This window comes from Clupea harengus, chromosome 9 (assembly GCF_900700415.2).
Source record: "Clupea harengus chromosome 9, Ch_v2.0.2, whole genome shotgun sequence".
NCBI lineage: Eukaryota > Metazoa > Chordata > Actinopteri > Clupeiformes > Clupeidae > Clupea > Clupea harengus.
This window is the reverse complement of record NC_045160.1, coordinates 904,839-924,941: the sequence shown is the minus strand read 5'-3', so window position 1 is coordinate 924,941 and position 20,103 is coordinate 904,839. Positions and strand designations below refer to the sequence as shown.

Sequence of the window (20,103 nt, the reverse complement as noted above, 5' to 3'; positions counted from 1 at the left end):
GGAGGGGGAGAGCAGCCCAGGCTACCCAGTTTCGATTCTCTTTTTGGGAGCCATCTGGGAAAAAAAATACAAAATCTGACACTGTGGGGACAACTAAGCGTCTCTGACTCCATACAGAGCTCATCACAATAGTCCGTCTCTCTCACCATCCCTCTTCCCATTTCTCTTCCTCCTCTCTCTTGATTCAATTTCTGTTCTTTTCTCAGGTTTCCCTTCATTCTGTTTCTTTCTACACATTTCCTCCCCTTTTCTTTACCCATGGATTGCTCTCTTTCTCTTCCTCCTCCATGCAGCGCTCTCTCCCCTTCTCCCTCCCTGCCTCTTTCTCTTCCCTCTCCCTCTCCTCTCCCCCCTCCCTCGTTCGCTCTCCACAGTCCTCAGTGATGATGGACTCTCCTGAGGTGTGCAGAAACAGCAGCTGTGGCTCACATTTCCTGGGCTCTTTGTGTTTTTTTTTTTCAACAAAGGCGCCTTTGTTCCCCGACTCCTGGCCCAGGCTTCAACAGCAGTCCGTCCTGCTCGGGGGGCCAGAGTGAATATTTTCAGCGCCATTTCGTGTTTAATTCACCGGGCCTCCGGTTAGTCACTACCCCCCCTTCCCCCACACGTTACTCAGTCAATGCAAGTAACTGGAGAGGAAAGTTCCTCCGAAAAAACATTGATCTGCCTTTGGGTTGGTAAAATATGGAGATGGGATGCGAAATGGTGCTGATGTAGGCTCCCATCCTCTTGAGTTCTCCTTGCAATGATGTTCAGTAAAACGCTAAGAAATTGTGTTTGTTCAAAAATGAAAGGTGTACTTTTGAAAAGACATTTTCACGGTGGAATATGCAAAGCAGGTAAATGAAATGGTCAATTTGGCCGCTCGGGTGGCTCCATCTGGATGAACTGGCAGTGTGGTCAGTGTCAGATGGCACCGCAGTAGTAACTACAGCGTTGCCCCTCAGCTCACCCCTAACTGCCCACCAGGGCGGCACACGGAGTCCTCCTCATGTGAGTCGCTGCGCTGCGTTGCGTGGCGCTCTCTTCAGCCAGCCCACGTCAGGCAGGAGAGGAGTCACGGGGGCCGCCACTGCGGCGGCCATGCGCTGGAGCGCTCGTAATTGCAGTGGGGCTTTTCAATTTGCCTCGCTAAAACTTGTGTAGTGTTTCTACTCCAGCAAAGCCTTTTTCACCTCCCTCCCACCACCTAATCAAACATTGCGTTTCACTTTTAATGCCCCAGAAGCCAGGCACTTTTCAGCCTTTTTGTTTCAATAGCTTGGTTCAGAAAACGTGCATGTGAATTTTTGAATTTTATTTGAAGCACTGGATGGAAGCTCAAAATGGCTCGCTCAGAGTAAGATTCATAAATGAACAGATTTCTGAAATGAGGAATAGGACAAAATGGAATGATTGACAGATTGCTTAGTTGATTAATGATCGGTTGGCCGACTGATGAACGTAAACGATAAACTAACATTTACTCTCTACACTCTCTTTCAGATTCAATCGAGGACTGCCCCAGCAATTGCTTCGGCAATGGGGACTGCATCGCCGGCACCTGCCACTGTTTCCTGGGCTTCCGTGGCCCCGACTGCGGAAGAGGTGAGATCCAGTGGGCCCTCGGCTGTGAAAACACTGTCAGAGCCGCATGGATGAGTCAGAGCCGCGCAGAGAAAAGAGAAATCCTCTTAAGGCACCCGGCGCCTGTGTGTAACCCAGTTGAGGTGCCGCATGAGCAAAGGACCTTAAAAGTAATACAAAAATAAATAAAATAACAGCGGCACTACCACCTTCCATCAGAGGCTCCAGCTGTGACGTGCTCCTTTGAAGCTGTGGTTTGGAGAACAAATTCAAGTGTGACTGTGTGTGTTGAGTGTGTGTGTGTGTGTTGAGTGTGTGTATGTGTGTGTGTGTGCACGTGTGTGTGCACAAATGAGTGTGTTGAGTGTGTGTTTATATTTATGTGCCAGGAGATGTGGATGCATTCATGAGTCCATATGTATGTCTACCATCTGTGTTCACAGCCTCGTGCCCAGTGCTGTGCAGTGGCAATGGCCAGTACCTGAAAGGGCGCTGCATGTGCCACAGCGGCTGGAAGGGAGCAGAGTGTGACGTTCCCACCAACCTGTGTATCGATGCAGCCTGCAGCGGCCATGGCACCTGCATTGGTGGCACCTGCATCTGCAACCCAGGGTACAAAGGAGAGAGCTGCGAGGAAGGTATGCTGGAATCCTACACACACACACACACACACACACACACACACAAAGGTACATTTCAAACATTATATACATAAATATGTATAAAGGAAGACAGAGGTCTGAGTTGGAAAGAATTGTGGAACCCTAATACCTCTTGACATCATATGCAACCCAGATCCATAGATGTACGTGTTAGTAAGGAGCTTTTCAGGATTGGATTCCTAATTAACGGTGTGTGTGTGGAGGCTTATGTGATTACTCCAGACAGATGCTTAGGTGCCTGTTTTTACACACTTATTTCAGCATTTAAACACACACACACACACACATACACCGGACTCACAGGGGGAAAAAAATTGATGGATGATGACTCATCTGTGTGATTTCTCAGCAGCTGGTGTGTGTGTGTGTGTGTGTTTTGATGTGTGTGTTTGTCTGAATATATAAGGAGAGTATGCATGATGGCATGCTTGGCTGCAAGCCTGAAGTGGCCCGAAAGCCCCAATCGACCAGCGTCTTTGGCATTCCTCTCACGTGAGCCCCTCTCCTGCCCTACATTATGGATGCTTCACAGGGGCCATAGCATTCTGTTAAGCACACAGAACAATCCCTTTGTTGTCTGAAATCCAATAAGCTGAATTCACGTCCAAGCAAAGTGGCGACTTTAATCTGTAAACGGCGACCAAACTCACGAAGGAGAAGTGGAGTTCAGGGCAGCCAAAGAGAGAGAGAGAGTAAGAAAGAGGGAGAGAGAGAGAGAGAGAGAGAGAGAGAGAGGGGGAGAGAGATAAGATTGAAGTCAGCCCATTGTGTTTGACAGGTCTTGAAGGCACTTGTTTCACGATGAAAAATGAAGCTGACGACTTTGATGAATGGGGGTTTCTGACACCCCCATCCAACCCCCCCCCCCTCCCCATTCTATTTTGGGTCCGCCATTGGCCGGCTGGAGCGGTAGAGAATGCGGACGCTGGCCCTTTAACACTTTTACCTTTCTTTCCCAGCGACCTTGAGCCCAGATGATTAATTGCCAGGAGAGGCCTTGTTGTCAGTTAGCCTATGATCTTTATGCCTGGCTCCTAAACCATCTGCTAAGAGGCAACAGATCCTGTTTGTCTTATTATAACGGCCTTTATGCCCATTTATGTCGCCATAAAGGGGAGCGGACTCGCCCAGGTCCTTCTGGTACGCAACCCCCCACTCCCGATCAACACCTCCTTTCCCACCACAGGTCTGGCCGATCGCACGGCCGCCATCTGCGGCACTCATCCCCTAGTTATTGTTATTATTTTTTCGGGAGCTGGGAAATATTTTCTCACGGTGCTTGTCCTTTCGCTAATGGACCACAGTTGGCAGCTTCTCTATATTCTCCCATTTCTCCCCATTCTGTGGGTCACGCCTGGGTTTTCTTCCTATAAAGCTAATATTGTTTTTAATATGAGCTTGGAATATGAATGTTGCTGGGAAGTGGTCAGCCCTCATGGGGGATTTTATCATTTTAAGCTGCTGGTAAACAGTAATAAAACGTAACGCGCCAGATATTATCCCTTCATGTGTGTTTTGGGGACTCCTGTGTCTCATTCTCATTCTCATTCACTCCCTCTCTGTATCTCTTTCTGTCTCTTTCTTCCTCTCTCTCCCTCTTTCTCTCCTTCCCTCTCTTTCTAATCCTCCTGCCATGGTAGGGTTTGGGTTTTGCGGCACCATGGATCGTGTCCAGCGCAGTTTTTCAATTTGGGGGAAACACGCTCTCGTTAAAGCGCCTTCCCTGGCCGCCAGTAAAATCTCATTACCGGCGGTTGGGGGAGTGCCAGGAGGAACTGTGTGTGGTGTGGTGTGGTGTGTGAGTGTGTGTGTGTGTGTGTGTGTGTGATTGTGCATATGTGTGAAGGGGTGTGTGTGTGTGTGTGTGTGTGTGTGTGTGTGTGTGTGTGTGTGTGTGAGTGTGCATATGTGTGAATGGGTGTGTGTTTATGGGGGGGGGGGGGTTGTAGGCACACCTGGGGTTGTAATGGCCATCCCAGGGACATAAGGTACCTGTTTAAATTGCCTGCTCTAGATTCTGGTGTGTTTCATCACAAGGGCATCCTTTGCCTTAGTTGGTGTGCTTGGTGGGGATATTGGTGGCTGTGTATGTGTGTGAGCGTGTGTCTTGGGGCCCCTGGTGGGATCTTACAAGCATATGATCACACCTCTGGTAATGAAGCATAAGCCTGTTGAGCCTTAAGAGGCAGGTCCAGACCCTCCATGGAGAGCCCATCTGTCTCATTCTCAACCCTGGACAGAAATGCCAGGACTAGGCTGCAAGGTTGGGGACAGGGGGACAGGCGCTGTGGAGACGGACAAACCTGTGGATAGCAGGCTAGCAGAGGGCTGTGTGTGTGTGTTTGTGTGGACATCTTGGTACCACATTTCACCATAGACTTTACATGTATGTATTTATGTGTGTATGTATATGTGGACGTTGAGAGGGAGGGGTTCAGTCTTTAAATCTGTGTTTGCGTGTGTGTGTGTGTGTGTGTTTATCCTACAGTGGACTGCCTGGACCCCACGTGCTCGGGACGAGGGGTGTGTGTGCGTGGTGAGTGCCACTGCTTCACCGGCTGGGGCGGCTCTGGCTGTGAGAGCCCACGGGCCTCCTGCATGGACCAGTGCTCCGGCCACGGGGCCTTTCTGGCCGACACCGGAACCTGCAGCTGTGACCCCAACTGGACCGGCCACGACTGCTCCACTGGTATGACCCCTTATTTTTCGTACTCCCTGAAAGACAGACACAAATAGAGAGCGAGAGAGAGGGGGGGCATGACCCCTCTTTGTTGCACTTATGTATAAAGCCCAACATGTTAAATTTTTAAACATTATCTATGGCTGAATATTATTAGTGAACTGAAACATGGCTAGTGGGTAAGACTCAAAATGCCCAAATACTAGTCTTGTGTGTCCATAGGATTTATCCAACATGCTCCTGTATGAACAGCTACTGTGGCGGTATAAAATCACTAAATATCTGCTGCCTTGCTTCTACCTGTGGTGTGTAAATGTTATTTGTGACAAACCCACCCATCTTACACAAGCACACACACGCTCACATTGCACTTGTTGCCATAGCAGCGGCGAGTTTCTTCTGATGGGTGTGTGTTTTTCCCTCTCAAAAAAAAAAGTGCATCCGCTGGTCACAGTGTGTTTAATAGCAGGGAGCCGCACGCATGTCTGGTAATGAGAGGATTTTCGCTAATGTGTCCTGATCCTCTTCACCATTGATGAAGAGCTTTTTTGGGTCGTTACCTAGCTCTTGAGCTTAGACTTGAGTGTCTCTTTTTCCCCTTCTCCTTCTCCCCTCCTCTGCCTAAGAGTAGTTATTGGAGCTTGAATGTTGAAGCGTGTTACGCCGAGTCCCCTCTCCGGTGGACGTGTAAGCTTCATCCTGAGGGAAATACATAAAGTGTTGCTGAAGAAAGAAGCAGCTGGTTGTTTGTGGTGGGATTCATGAAGAGCCCTATTTAAAGAAAAACTTTGGGATTTTTAAACCTGGGCCCTATTTTTCTATCTTTTTGGGTCCAATATTTTACTATGGACTTGACTTTACTTACTAAGGACTTAATAATCGGTCCAGTGTTGAGTTAGAATGCTAAAACCAGCAACCCGAAACGACTATACAATGGATTCCTATAAGGCAAGCATCTATGTCAAAATAATCCGCTTGTTTTCACCACTGTCAGGCTCATAAATGTTATTATACATGTCTGACAACCGAATCAATCCCTACAGAGATGCACCTGCGTCTGTTTACCTCAATAACTGTAAAGAAGAAGCTGTAGGTAATGACTGTTTGTACCGTCTGTGTTTTATTCATCTCTTCTTCTGGGCTCTGATAGCAAATCATTCAGTGCCTGTAGTCGATTACTTCTTTTGTAAACGTTAGAAAACATCCCCCCGGCGCGATAATCAACTACAGCCACTGAAGGGAGTGATACAGCAGAGACCACAACTAGAGAAAGGTAAACCACTGACTGTAAAAACCGTCATTTTCTACAGTGCCGTTATTGATGTAAACAGACGCAGGTGTATCTCTGTAGGGATCCTTGTCATGTTGTCAGACCCTTATAATAACATTTGTAAGCCTGTCAGTGGCGAAAACAAGCGGGTTACTTTGATGCAGATGCTTGCCTCACAGGATTCCATAGTATAGCGGTTTTGCGGTTGCTGGTTTTAGCGCTCTAACTTAATACTGGGCCAATTTCGATCATTGAGTGTCCCTAGTCCCTAGACCGTTTTGACCGTTTTGACCGTTTTGGGCGTCTTGGTGACATCGGAGTGTGTAGGCCTATTAAAAGCAACATGGCTCCCCCGATGACTATTTTAACCTCTTGCTTTGTGTGCGCTGCTGGGGGTAACGGAGGACGGCAGAGAGCTGTACAGTGTGTCTGTGCTGTAAGTCCTGCCAGAGAGACTCTCAGCTTGTGACAAGACCGCATGGTAGCGTAGCATGCTGGGAGGTCATGCTGATCCCGGTGTCCCTGTGACATTGTTGCACACGAAAGCCCCAGTCTCTTTCTGCCGGTCCAGCACGCCCCTGTCTCAGCCTAAACAGCACAAAGCAGCACACTCTGGAACACATTTGGCTTGGATCCAAAGAATCGAGGCCAGTTCAAGAACCAGAAACAGGTCAGTCACAGACCAGGTCCACTCCAGAATGAGCTGTTGTCTGCTAAAGCTCTTGAGTGAAATGTAAACTGCTGCATTCAGTGTATCTCCCGTGCAGCACTGTTGATTATAAGTGCATAGTAAATCTCAGTAACCTTTTTGAAAGATTCCAGGATTAATTCAGAGTGGCCCATGTTGGCGCATTTTTTCTCCTCTCTTCTCTTAAAAAATGTCAGAGCGCCAGAATACATCGGTGAATCCAGAGATGAATAATTTCTTAGGCCGGTGTGTCAGAGGGGAATGCAACTATCTCTAACTATGAATTTCCTATTAATACTTCGCAGACAGTCTGACCTATTGGGTAATCCAAGGGGATTTGCACGGAAATAAGCATTTAAATCCCAGGCTTCTGGCTGCTAAAGAGCAGCAGCGTCATTTTTATGATGAGAGGATGATTTTTTTTTTCTTCCCTCTTCTTTTCCGTCTTCCCCTCCTCGGTCCAGTCTTCCGTCTGAACCTCTCTCCGAATGAACACTTGACATTCTGGGCGAGTGTGTTTGTGGGGCTTCGGCTGAAGCCCCACAGCAGAGCAAACGCAATCCAGACTCGGAGGAGTACCGAGGCCTTTGAGGAGCCTGAGAGTGAGGGGAAGGCTTTCATAGGCCTTTTAGAGCATGAAGTTTGGCTATTTTCTCCATCTCCCTCCCTCTCTCTTTCTCTCTCTCTCTCTCTCTCTCTCTCTCTCTCTCTCTCTCTCTCTTTACATCAGTCCCATAGGTGGTGAGCCTTCAATACAGTCTGGGAAAGTTTTGTTTTGTTGAAGATATTTTTGTTTTAAATCTTTCTCCTTTAAGCAGTTAGCAGTTATTATAGGGCATTTAAGGTTGTTTTTTTCCCCTGAGTTTGTTTTTTTACTGAAGTAATGAGCAAGGTGAATTAGAGTTGTAATTGGATCTTCATTGAAGTTGAATCAACTTTGGAAAAAAGATTGTAGAAAGTGCTCTCTAGCGTTCTTTTTTCCACACTCTTTCTTTCAGTAGTTAGTAGTGCCCTCTCGTAGTCGCTGCCTAATCTTGCCGAGCTCACAGCGTAGTCATGTGGGGAGGGCGGTGGTTCAGTTTTCAGGCCATTTCTACAGTCGAGCTCCTCTGGACAGTTTAAGCGAAACCAGCACCTCTTTAGGCAACTTTCCCATAGACATCATTCCATAATTCATAATGAACAGACTCAATTGTTGAAGCTTGTATTTCAGCTTAGAACTCCCTGTGCGTGTGTGTGTGTGTGTGTGTGTGTGTGTGTGTGTGTGTGTCTGTGTGTGTCTGTGTGTGTGTGTGTGTGTGTGTGTGTGTGTGTGTCCGTGTGTACTGATGTGAGTGCAGTATGTTTCCTTGACTACAGCAATTGAATTGAAATGAAATGCGGTCAGGACGCCTCCTTATTGAAAAGTGCCATGTGAAATGAAGGCCATTTACATAACCTGACAAAAGCCCGGCTCTCTAATTACCAGAGGGAGGGGGAATCTTTTTTTTTCTTCTGTAAAGGCTTTTTAAGCTGGTAATGCCATGTTATGGTTTTTTGGCTGAAAAGACTGTTAACTTCCTCCATTGAATCTGTGACGAGGACTAAATGTTCGCCACACGAACTGTAATTGACTCATTAAAAGGCCTCTACCTCCGTGCCGCTTCCTGCGGCCCGTTTCAATAAGTTTGGTTAAACAGACACATGGCCAGTGCTTCTCTCTGTGTGGCTCAGCCTAACTCCCTCAGAGAGGGGAGGCGGGGGAAACAATGAGAGAATATCGTTTATTACGCACGCCTCGTGCTCGGCCAGAACTGTGCAGGGAGGTCAGAAGTCTGTGGCTGTTATACAGTATCTCTGCAGATGTGTGTATGGATAGTGCTACACATATATGCTGTGTGCGTGAGATTGTGTGTATTTGATTTAGGAACGCTTATTTGTTGTCGTTGTGTGGCTTAAGTGTGAGTGAGTGAGTGAGTGTGTGTGTGTGTGTGTGTGTGTGTGTGTGTGTACGCATCTGCTTGTTAAAGTGGATATGCATATTTTAGGGGCGTGTGTGTGTGTGTGTGTGTGTGTGTGTGTGTGTGTGCGTGTGTGTGTGTGTGTGTGTGTGTGTGTCTGTGTGTGTGTGTGTGTGTGTCTGTGTGTGTGTGTCCTCCTGGTGGAGATGAAGTGGCAGATGATCCAGCTGCTCTATGAGGGGGCCATGTCTCAGCTCTGCTCAGCCCAGCCTCCCCTGAGTCCCCTAGTCAGCGGCAGAGGAGGAAGAGGAGGAGGAGGAGGAGGCCACTTCAGTGCGCTCTGCTGCTGGAGGAGCTGGAGCTGGAGCTGTGCTATACACACTCAGCAGTGCAGTGTTAGGGGCTTGTCAGGCATCATTTGTTTGCTTTTAGAGTTCTTTTTTTAAACTTCCTCCTCTCTTTATTTCTGTATTTTTTTATTTACTTCCTTGTGAATCAGAGCCCCCCGGTTGAGCTGCACATATGAAGTGAGCGCCTTGGCATGTTTACTGAAATGTCATTGGAGATTTGTACTCTCTCTCTCTCTCTCTCTCTCTCTCTCTCTCTCTCATTCTCACTCTATCTCTCTCTCTCTCATTCTCACTCTATCTCTCTCTCTCTCTCTCTTTCCGCCTGTGTGCCTCTCTTTCTCTTTCTCGCTCCTTCCCACCTCTGGAAGACGCATATTTAGATGATTCTCTCCTTTTTCAGTGCGGCAGAGCAAACTTTAATTAAATCTGACATGTGTTGCGCTTTCTATTGAAAGTTCAAATTGGATTCATCCTCACATCCCTTCGACACACACACGCACACACTCACACACTCTTTCTCTTTGCACTTCTCCTTTGACACAAAGAGGAGGAATTTTACTCTCAAAGAAAGAGGAAAAGAAGGAGGAGGAAGAGAGGAGAGTCATCGGTCCTTCTCAGGCCTCCGTGAGCCATGGCCAGCCCTTTGTAATGGGCTTATTAGATTTCTGTGTTGTTGGGGGAAGGGGGGGTGTTGTGGCCCCCCCATGACACCTCCTTCACCCCCGCCCCCCCCCCCCCCCCCACCCCCCTCATGGTGCAGGAATTTCTTTTCAGCTTGCCGTCTGACAAGGTACTGAAGCGTGGCCGTCCCAAGCCGGACAATAACCCCAGTCGTTTGTCTTCCCCACCCCCTCCCACCCTACCGTCACCTCCTCTTGTCCCCTCCTTTCTTCATTGCTTTTTCTTCTCCTCCATACCGTCTTGTCGCCTCCTGTTGTCCCCCTCTCTTTTTCCCCATCCTCCTCTCTTTCCATCTCCCCTTCTCACCCTCATTGTCACTTCCCCCTTTCTGTCTCTCTCTCTCTGTCTACCTCTTCTATTCTCGGCTCTTCACACTGTCCCCCCACCCCCCCCTCTCCCTTGTCTCTCACAGAGATTTGTGCAGCAGACTGTGGCGGCCATGGCATCTGTGTGGCGGGCACCTGTCGCTGCGACGAGGGCTGGATGGGCGCCGGCTGTGACCAGAGGGCATGCCACCCGCGCTGCCAGGAGCACGGCACCTGCAAGGACGGCAAATGCGAGTGCAGCCCCGGGTGGAACGGAGAGCACTGCACCATCGGTAGGAGGGGGAGGGGGAGGGGGCAGCAGGGGATTGGTGGATGGAGGGATGGATGGGTGGATGGGTAAATGGATTGATATGCATTTGGGTGAACAGATGAACATATGGATGATTGGGTGATATATGTATATGCATGGATGGAAGTGTGAATGGACTTCCTGTGTCTGTGTGTGTTTGCATTAGTGTGTGTGTTTGTGCATTAGTGTCTGTGTGTGTGTGTGTGTGTGTGTGTGTGTGTGTGTGTGTGTGTGTGTGTGTGTGTGTGTGTGTGCGTGTGTGTGTGTAGAGCTGGCTAGATGGATGGGTGGATAATTGAAGGCTTGAGTGAAGTTTGTGGTTGATGGGGTTTTTGACTGGTAATGGGAGTGGCTTTGTCGTGGGGTGTGAAGGGGTGAAATGGTGTGTGTGGGGAGGGGGGTTTAGTGTGCATGCTTAATTGAGTTTGTGCAACGCAGCATAGCATGACCAGGTTTGCTCAAGGATCTGAGGCTTGCCTTCATGCATTTCAAATGTGGGAATGTGCTAAGGTGTCCTTTCATTGCGCCATCCTTCCTTCTCCCCATCCCTCCCTTTCCTCCTCCTTCTACTCTCTCCGTCTGTCTGTTCGTCCAGCTTCTATTTGATTGGTTGATGTGAAACTCAAACATGTGCATCCTTGCAAGCAGTGCAGCCACCGGAAAAACATTCTTTTGAGGAGTCAGTTGACCAGAAAAAAAAAAAAAATGGGCTTTGAATATTCATCCTGCTTTCTTTTTTTTTGCAGCCCACAAACTCACCTCCTATAACAAAGATTCTTTAACAAAGATTTAGCTTTGTTTGCTACAACTATAACAAGTTTGACATCAGTGATGGTTTAGTCAGTCTACAAACACTCCACCGCGAGTCACACACGACCCCAGGGAAGACGACTCAAAGGATGAGCTCTGAGTCCAGCCCAGTAATGCAGTCTCATGTTTTTGCAAGGTAATAGGATCAGTAATGGGGAATTTCACAAGGTATCGTTTTCCCCTGTGTAGTGATTCATAGCCTTGGGTTATTGAGGGCCAGAGAGAGAGAGAGAGAGAGGGATATATATATATAGAGAGAGAGAGAGAGAGGGAGAGAGAGAGAGAGAGAGAGAGAGAGAGGGACGGACAGACGGACAGAGTTAGAGGGAGAAAGTGAGAAAGTGGGAGAGGGAGAGAGAGAGAGACGGACAGACAGACAGACAGACAGACAGACAGACAGAGTTAGAGAGAGACAAAGGGAAATTGAGAGAGAGAGCAAGAGGAAACAAAGGAGGGAGAGAGCCTTAGCTTTAGCTTGGTGTTTAATGGTCAGGATCAATCTCATCCTCTGAGCTAAACTTGGCAGACAGCCATCGAGCCAGTGCTGGATTTGTTTGTGACATGGACCAGCAAGCAGGCTCTTAATATCACAGCCGAGGAGACAGCCTAAACAGCCTAAAAAGGTCCGCAGGTGTCCTCACATTTGTTTGGAACACAAACTTGTGTTTTTTTTTGTTTTTTTTAATATTATAAAAGACCTCAGCCTTAAATTCTGTGTACGAAAACTGGTAGAGAATTGATGCGTTTGTTTCCGTATTTTCTCTTTTGACGCATGGTATAGTTTCCAATCGAAGAGTTTACAAACTCAAGACCTGGGCTATTTATCAGTAGAGCTGTCAAAACATGTTCCCTCTCACTTGGTGAGCTGAGACCTTGCCAAATAAGAAAAACTTTGGCAAAGGAAAAACCTTTTTTTTCCCCATTCCCATTCATGGGTGTCATTGGTCCATTGGTTTGATTCTTTATTTCTTTGTTTGTTTTTTTTAAAGTTTTTTTGTTTGTTTGTTTTTCATTTGAGGTCTTTGCTTTATGTGGGTTCTGAAGCTCCGTGTTCTTTCAAGCAGTCCAAAGTAAATGCAGTCCAGTGGGACTGGGAAAAAGCACGTCCCAAGCCATTCGTCTGAAGAAACGTATTGTCTTTTATTCTCTTCACATGTTCTCTCTGTCTCTCTCCCTCTCTCACTTTCTTTCCCTCTTTCATTTTCACTCTGAAGAACATTTACGAACCAATCCCTGCACAGTAACAGAGCGAAATAGCAACCCTTGCAGCAGCCTAATGTGTGTGTGATGAGAGAGGAAAAAGAGAGAGGAACAGAGTAGGGAAAAAGAATTACCATCGTGACCTTTTAATGTTGTTTACGAGGGACATGCAGACAGGTAAGAGAAAGAAACCTGCAAAATTCTAGTTTCCGAGCTGCGTTTCAGTGCTCCAGTGTTGCTTAGCGCAGCAGTTTTCTTTCCCGGTGCAGGATCCCTCAGCCGAGAAGCCCCGTCTTTAAAGACCCCGGCTAAAGCGAGCGCGGAGCGAGTGCCAGCCCTGCCGGTGAATGTTTTATACGCTCAGGCATGTATTATTAACATGCGTTTCATATCCGCCACACGGAGACACAAGCACACACAGCCCAACCAGTGGATCCCGATGTCAGTATGCTCAAGGTTCTCCCCCCTCTCCGTTTTCAATCAGTTCTCGTTATCGTGACGAGGCTCGGTAAACAAGGCTCGGATTACTATTTTTTTGTCCGATAGGATCTGAGCCTCTGTGTGTGGCTCTGGAAAAGCTGCGCCGTCATTGGCCTAGACTCCTTGTTGTGGAACGTCACATCACAACGCAGCTTGTTCCTCTCCAAGTCCAGCTTCTGAAGGACCATTAGAGATAAAAAAAAAAAAATCCAATTTTTTCCAACCCCACTGGTAGTTAAGGACTGCTCTGTGTTTCCCAGCCCCCAAATCACTCTGACGTTGCTTCAAAGGCAGAGTCTCTGAGAAGGAGTGACGTTGCGCCACAGATGTAGATGCTTGGCGGGATGAAACGGATGCCGCTCAGGCAAAGCTTTTATATGTATTATTATTTTATATATACTGTATATAGATACATATATTACAAAAATCACCGGCAAACAAACTCAGCAACACAGCAGGCCCTTTTAGTGAGGGTAGGTGGGGAGCCGGCACTTTCTAGTTGAAAGTCTTGCAGGATTAGAAGGACTAAAGCGCCCTATTCCGCCCTGTGCTTTGAGCTGTCAGAGGACCGGCCTTAGTGTTTCATTCCTGTGATGGGACTGAAAGTCTCTTTCACTCGGTAAACAGGGTTGGATTCAAATGTTCTTTTCAATGTTTACATTTCTCTTCAACTGTCCTATTTTCTCTCTGTCTGTGTCTCCCTCTCCCTCCCTCTCTCTCTATCTTTCTCTTTGTCTCAAACACACACACACATACACACCATACCTTTTCCACTGTGCTAGCTATGGGTATTGTTTGCTTTTAAATGCATGTGGTCGGTTTCCCTTGCATCTTTCCACTGTGTGTATGTGTGTGATTGTGCGCAAGCCGCCTTACCTAACCACCACGCCTTACCGTCCTCTGTGTGCATGTGTGTGCGGGTGTGTGCACGTGTGTGTGCGCGTGAGTGCGCATGAGTGTGTGTGTGTGTGTGTTGTCACAGAATCAGCACTGTTCGATCCTCCCTTAAATGTCCTGTCTTTTATCTTCCCCTAAGCTCACTATCTGGATAAGGTAGTGAAAGGTATGGCATACCTCCTTCCTTCCTTACTCCCTTCTTCCCGACCCTCCTTCCTCACTGTCTTCCTCTTTCTCTTTCTCCTTTTTTTCCGTGAAATCCCCCCCCCTCCCCCCGCTGCTGTAACTCTATCGAGGCCTACATAAACCATATCCACAGGCCATATTGCTTCCCTGTGCCGACACATGCCCCATACACTACCCCCCCCCCCCCCACACACACACACACTCCCCTCCACACCCCCACCTCTGCAGAAGTCTCCTGTTATAACGAATCACCCTCCCCCATCGACTTTGGTGTTACCCCGTCATACAGCAGTTTCCACTTAGCACTTTCGCACCGGGTTGAAGCATCTCATTCGGGCTAGGCCCTTCTTAGTACTCTCTTTATCACTCTGTTTCTCTCTATGTCTCTCCTCCCTCCCTTCTCACTCTGGTTTCATCCTCTCTCTCTCTCTTTATATCTCTCACTTCTCCATTACCCTCCCTCAGTCTTTGTATCATTCTCTCCCTCCCTTCTCTCTCTACATCTCAGTTGCTCACTCTATCTCTCTTTCTCTCTCTCTGTCTCTCTCTCTCTCTCTCTCTCTGTCTCCCTCTCTCTCTTGCCAGGGGTGTTTGTGGTGCTGAAGGGAGTGGAGGGTTGGGCTGGGGCTCTGGGGGGGGTATTGGGTTGGCTGTTCTCTCTAACCTGCCTTATCCATAATGGATGAAGCCCGTGAGCGTGTGCGGAAGGCCTGAGATGTGAGGATGTGTGTCGGGGCTCTGATAGCATCACCACACCAGAGGGGACCAGCGCAGAGGGGGGATCTGGAGGCCCCAATTCTGCTCCTCTGACTCTCTCCCACGCGCTCTCTCTCTCTCTCTCTCATTCTCTTGACCAATTTTCTTTACCTGCCTGTCTCTTTGTCTCTGACCCACTCTCTCTCTCAGTGTTTCTCTTTCTTCTCTTTCTTTGGACCATTTCATTCTCTTTCCCTACTGACTGTCTCTACCTGTGATTTACACACACACACACACACACCTCGCATCCAGTGCAGGGCCACCTGTGCAGTCTCAGCCACGAGGGACCTCCTCTGGCATTAGCATTAGCCACTAGCTAGCCCTGAGGCCCAGGACCTTCCTCAGACAGCCGTATCTCCACAGGGCCCCCTCTCTCTGGCTCACAGGCATGCCATTGACACTGACTGTGTGCCAGCCCAGGCGGAGAGGAGTGTGATTCACTATTATCCCAGTCGTATCACACCCTCAACCTGCTGCTAGAGAGCCCACTGCTAGTGCATGATGGTATTTGCCCAGTATGTGGTTTTTATAATGATGGGGGGCCTGGGTAGGTGGGGGAGTTATGTAGTGTGCCTATTCCAATGGAACAGGAGCCCCTTACTTCTGTCAAGTCAATGAGTGCACTAAATGCCCCCTCCCAACCTCACACACACACACACACACACACACACACACACACACACACACACACACACAAGTAAATGCAAAGAAAATGATATTTAAATCTTCCTTCACTACACATGCAGGTTCTATTGGTCCTACGAGTGCTTTAAATCCTCTCAGTCTGTTTTTATTAATAAACTGCTTTGGAGTTTTATTTATTCCACTGCACAGAGGGCCAGAAGAGCACTAAGCACACATGAAACATCTCTTAGAATATTCCCAACCACTCAGCCCTCTAACCAAAGTCTTTCTTCGTGACACGCCATCGCTGAGAAAAACCAACCTGTCTTCCCGTTCGTCTCATCACGAAACACCTTTCATCGCCGCTGTCTGTTTTTTTCTCCCTCTCTCGCTTTTTTTTCTTTTTTTTTTACACCCTTTCCTCTCCCACCTTGTCATTCTTTGTGATGTATCGGCTGCTTGAGCAGCGGCGGTGCAGGTATCTGTCGCACATCTCCACTCATCTGGTCCGGGCGCTCGCGTGAAAAACAACGCGGATGTTACACTAACGCTAACGGGATTAGCGCCCTCTCCGACGCTGTTTGCATCCGGGGGAATTGAGTCAAACGGCAGAAGATGAGTAGAGGGAAGCAGGGGAGGAGGCGAGAGGAAGAAAGAGAGCGAAAGAAATAAATAAAAAATAAAAAGAATCGAGCGCTATCGGGGTGCCATTGAGTGACAGGCCACAAAGTAGAAGGATGCATTTTGAAGAAGAAAAAGAGGGGCCTGTGTGTGTGTGGTTGTGTTTGTGTGTGCCACACTGTGCCGTATTGAAGTTTGGACCGGCTTCTTCCCCTGCCACCTGCATTCTTACAATCAGGCGGCCTCAGCTGTGTCTCATCACAGCCTCCTTCTCTGTTCCCCACCTCCCCAATCTTTCCTTTGATAACCAGGAGACACATTTCATTCCTCCTTCTGAAGACATTCCATACATCCTCACATTTGAATAAGTGCAAAAACCCAAAGCTGAATGATTTGAGTAATGTGAGTAATACTTTAAGTTAAAAACACACACACACAAAAAAAATAACATATTAAGCCTGCAGCATCCTTAAATCCGAGATTTAATCACAAACCGTAACAAGGATTGGGGCGGGTGGGGAGAAAAACGGTATTGACAAGCACCTCACAACATTAGCGCCAACACTGATAATGAATCTCTCACCCCCCCCCCCCCCTCCCTAACCTCCCCTCCTCTCCCCTGTTCAAGGGGAATGGTGAATGGTGGAGTAAGTAAGTGTGTAGAGTCCCATCGCCTGGGTCTTATCTCTCTCCGAAGCTCACCTCCATCTATTGTGTGCTTCTAATGAGCTGATATTGATTTAGACCATCTCTGCAGTGGGAATTCACTTCCAAAGGATATGAGAGGCTTAACAAAAGGTATATTAAATGAATCACCTCAAGTCGGGCCCTATTATTACTTCTCCACTACCACCCATTATTCAAAGTTTCTTTTCCTCCGAAATTGTTCTTCTTCTATAGTGGGAGATTTGGCTATGGCGGGGTGTTATTCTCCTTTTTCCTCCTTTTCTTTTTTCTGTCCTTCTTCGTTTTTTCTCTGCTTTCAAACTTTTGCCGTTGTTTGTCTGTATGTATGTTTGTATGTATGTTTGTTTGTGTGTATGTTTTTTTTGGTCATTGGTCGATTTAGTTTGTGTTATTTCCTTAGTTCATCGCTGTTTTGCTCATTTTCTGCACAGAGGGATGTCCCGGTCTGTGCCACGGCAACGGCAGGTGCACACTGGGTAATAACGGCTGGTACTGCGTGTGCCAGCTGGGCTGGCGCGGAGCAGGGTGTGACACCTCCATGGAAACGGCCTGTAGCGACGGCAAGGACAACGACGGAGGTGAGATCACCCCCCTGAACTAAAGCTACATTTCCCTACTCTGAAAATGTCAGTTGTATCACTTTTATTATGTATGTCAAAAAGACTTGTCAAGCATCTTTTTGACCCAATTCCAGCTCAGCTTATAGTGGTTTTGAGTTCTGTACCATCAACACTTTCTCAAAGGTTATGTGTAGAAGTTCCTCAAGGCACACTGGTGTTGTGACCGTTCCAAACCGAATGGTGAGAAAGCGAGTGTTGAGTGCTGTAGGAGTGTCCCAGCCTGTCTGCACTGCTGGACTCAATCAGGCGTCTCATCTGCCGGGTAGTAGCCATCACCTTAAGTAGACTAGATATGTGCGGGCCTGCCTGGGTCGCAGGTGGTCTGGCTCAACCTCATGTTAGAATAGGGAAATCAGGTAGGGGAGAGTTAGCCTCGACACGTCCTGAACTAGTTTGGCAGCAGTCTCCCAGCATGCACCAGGCGCGACCCCCTTCCTGTGTGTGCCTTCCAAATTGCCACCATCTCGGTCCTGTCACGAAGCGCCAAAAAAGCAACATGCATCTGCACCAGTGCCGGAACAAATAAAGGCAGACTCCAGTTGAGTAGACAGAATCTGTGTGCATCTCTGTCTCTCACCCCCCCCCTTCTCTCTCTCTCTATATCACTCTCTCTCTCTCTCTCTATCACTCTCTCTCTCTCTCTCTCTCCTCTCTCTCTGCGGCAGGCAGGGAGGCTACAGTGGCACAGAACTGAGTGACTTCTGACAGCAGGGGTTTTATTTTTATCACCCATCTGGCCAGAAGAGGTTCCTGAGAGGGAGAGGGAGAGGGACAGTGTGTGTGTGTGTGTGTGTGTGTATGAGAGAGGGTAGGGAGAGAGAGAGAGGGAGATGGGGAGAGAAAGAGAACATGGGGGAAGAGAGACTGAGAGATGACCCACTTCAGCAGGAGTAAGACGTGCAGCTCTTCACAGCCGAGCCGGCAGTCTTGCATTATTTCAGCCGAATCACTAGAGGGAAGGAGTGCAATGGTTGGGTGGGGGGTTGGGGATAGGAGAAGTAGAGGAGGAAGAATGGATGAATAAGGTGGAGGTGTGGAGAGAAGCTGTGCTCAAGAAGGCGGGGGGGGGTGTACAAATGAGTGGGGGTACAGTTTGCCCAAAAGCAACAGGCTTTGAGTGACAGCCCAAATCACACAACTTCACAAGCAGAATGGAATGACCACAGTAATCATTTCCCTCCATAGGTCCTCAAGAAAAGGCGAAAAAGAGCACCACAGGAATAAATCTCTCCTCAAAATGCAAATTAGACACAGAGGGGTTTGCCAGACTGCAGACTCTCTATGTGCACTGCCAGTCTTAAGTGAAAAGTCAATCAAAATCCATCTCTGCTGTAAGACAAATATAATCGACAAAGTTAAAGTCAACAAAGTTTTTTCCAGATGTAAAAAAAATGAATCGATTTAACTGTAGAACCAGTGAAGATTTATTTTTGCTTTTGTTTAAACAGTACAGTTTTTTTATCGTTGCTCGTGTACTCGTGTCTAAATGCATGAAATCAAGCCTTTCAAGGCAGAGAAATATTTGTTTTCTTTACTGACAGGTGAAGCTTCATCTACATATTAATAGAAACTTGAGCTGTACATTTGTACATCTCTAACGTTAATGTAAATGAAATGTGAATGTGTTGACATGAATTTAAATGTGAATTTTCACTTGAATCGGAATCTGGCTTTTGACTATTGGTCGGATCTTGCGTTCTTCCCTCCTCTTCCTCTTCCTCCCTCATCTTCCCCCTCCTCCTCACTGGTGCAGATGGTCTGGTGGATTGCATGGACCCTGACTGCTGTCTGCAGGCCTCCTGCCACACCACGTCCCTGTGTGTGGGCTCGCCTGACCCCCTGGACATCATCCAGGAGACCCAGATCTCCTCGGGCCAAAGCACTCTGCAGTCCTTCTACGAGCGCATCCACTTCCTGATTGGCCGAGACAGCACCCACGTCATCCCCGGGTCTAACCCTTTTGATGGCAGGTGAGTTTGCCTCAAGGAGAAGGTGAAGCGGTTTACATCGAGAAAACGAGACGGTTCTCATGTGCATGGAGAGCTACATGTGCATGTCAAAATATGATAATTCCAGTTGAAAAAGACTGTTTATCTTTTGTTTGGATTTGAGTGCGACCTTTTTTACAGATGTTCTGTTGACACTCTTGATATAAGTGGTATACAAACATCAAGTGACTCTTTTGACTACCGCATTAATATTACTTTGGGCATCACATTGGGGTTAGTTACTTCTGACAAGCTGCTCTAGATTCCTGCTCTGTGGGGACGCGCCCCGGTGTCGAGCACAGCTGAGGGACTTGTTGTCGCGGTGGCATTGGAAGATCAGCGTGCCCGTTTGTAAACCAGAGCAGGGAGAGCGGGAGTTGTAGCATTTCCCCCCTGGCATCTCAGACATTCCGTTTCCATGTAGATTTTTCCTCATCGCCGCCCCCCCCCCCCTACCCCACCCACGCTCCAATCCCCCCCCCCCCCCTTCCCCCATCACCGTGTGGCTGCCTCAGAGGCTCAGCTGTCTTTCCCCGGCGACAGGCAGCTAGTGATGCTCCAGTCCTGACCACCGCTGGATGCAGGAGGCTTTCATTTTTCTGCAGTTTTCGCTGTCGCTGCTTCCCAAGTGACTGTTGACTAACGAGGCTTTGCATCAACGCGCCCCCCCCCCACCACCACCACCCAAATCATCGCCCTCACACACACACTCACACTCCCTCCCTCACACATCTTTCTTTATTTCTTTTTTACACCCGCATCCATTCATCTTATGTTCCTTT

The 20,103-nt window shown here is 48.0% G+C and overlaps 1 protein-coding gene across 10 annotated transcripts in view; it reads left to right on the top strand.

The window, feature by feature from the left end:
* The window catches only part of tenm4 (teneurin transmembrane protein 4), a 174,837-nt gene that overhangs the window by 91,554 nt on the left and 63,180 nt on the right, over window positions 1–20,103 (top strand). For 6 of the 10 annotated variants that reach the window (XM_031572996.2, XM_031572993.2, XM_031572994.2 and 3 more), the window contains 7 exons: window positions 1,486–1,587; window positions 2,010–2,204; window positions 4,717–4,917; window positions 10,250–10,435; window positions 13,979–14,005; window positions 17,145–17,291; window positions 19,087–19,303. In XM_031572996.2, the coding sequence (XP_031428856.1) occupies window positions 1,486–1,587; window positions 2,010–2,204; window positions 4,717–4,917; window positions 10,250–10,435; window positions 13,979–14,005; window positions 17,145–17,291; window positions 19,087–19,303 (1,075 nt within the window). The remainder of the gene's footprint in view (window positions 1–1,485; window positions 1,588–2,009; window positions 2,205–4,716; window positions 4,918–10,249; window positions 10,436–13,978; window positions 14,006–17,144; window positions 17,292–19,086; window positions 19,304–20,103) is intronic. The other 4 variants (XM_042708659.1, XM_012830933.3, XM_031572990.2 and 1 more) reach the window with 1 other exon arrangement.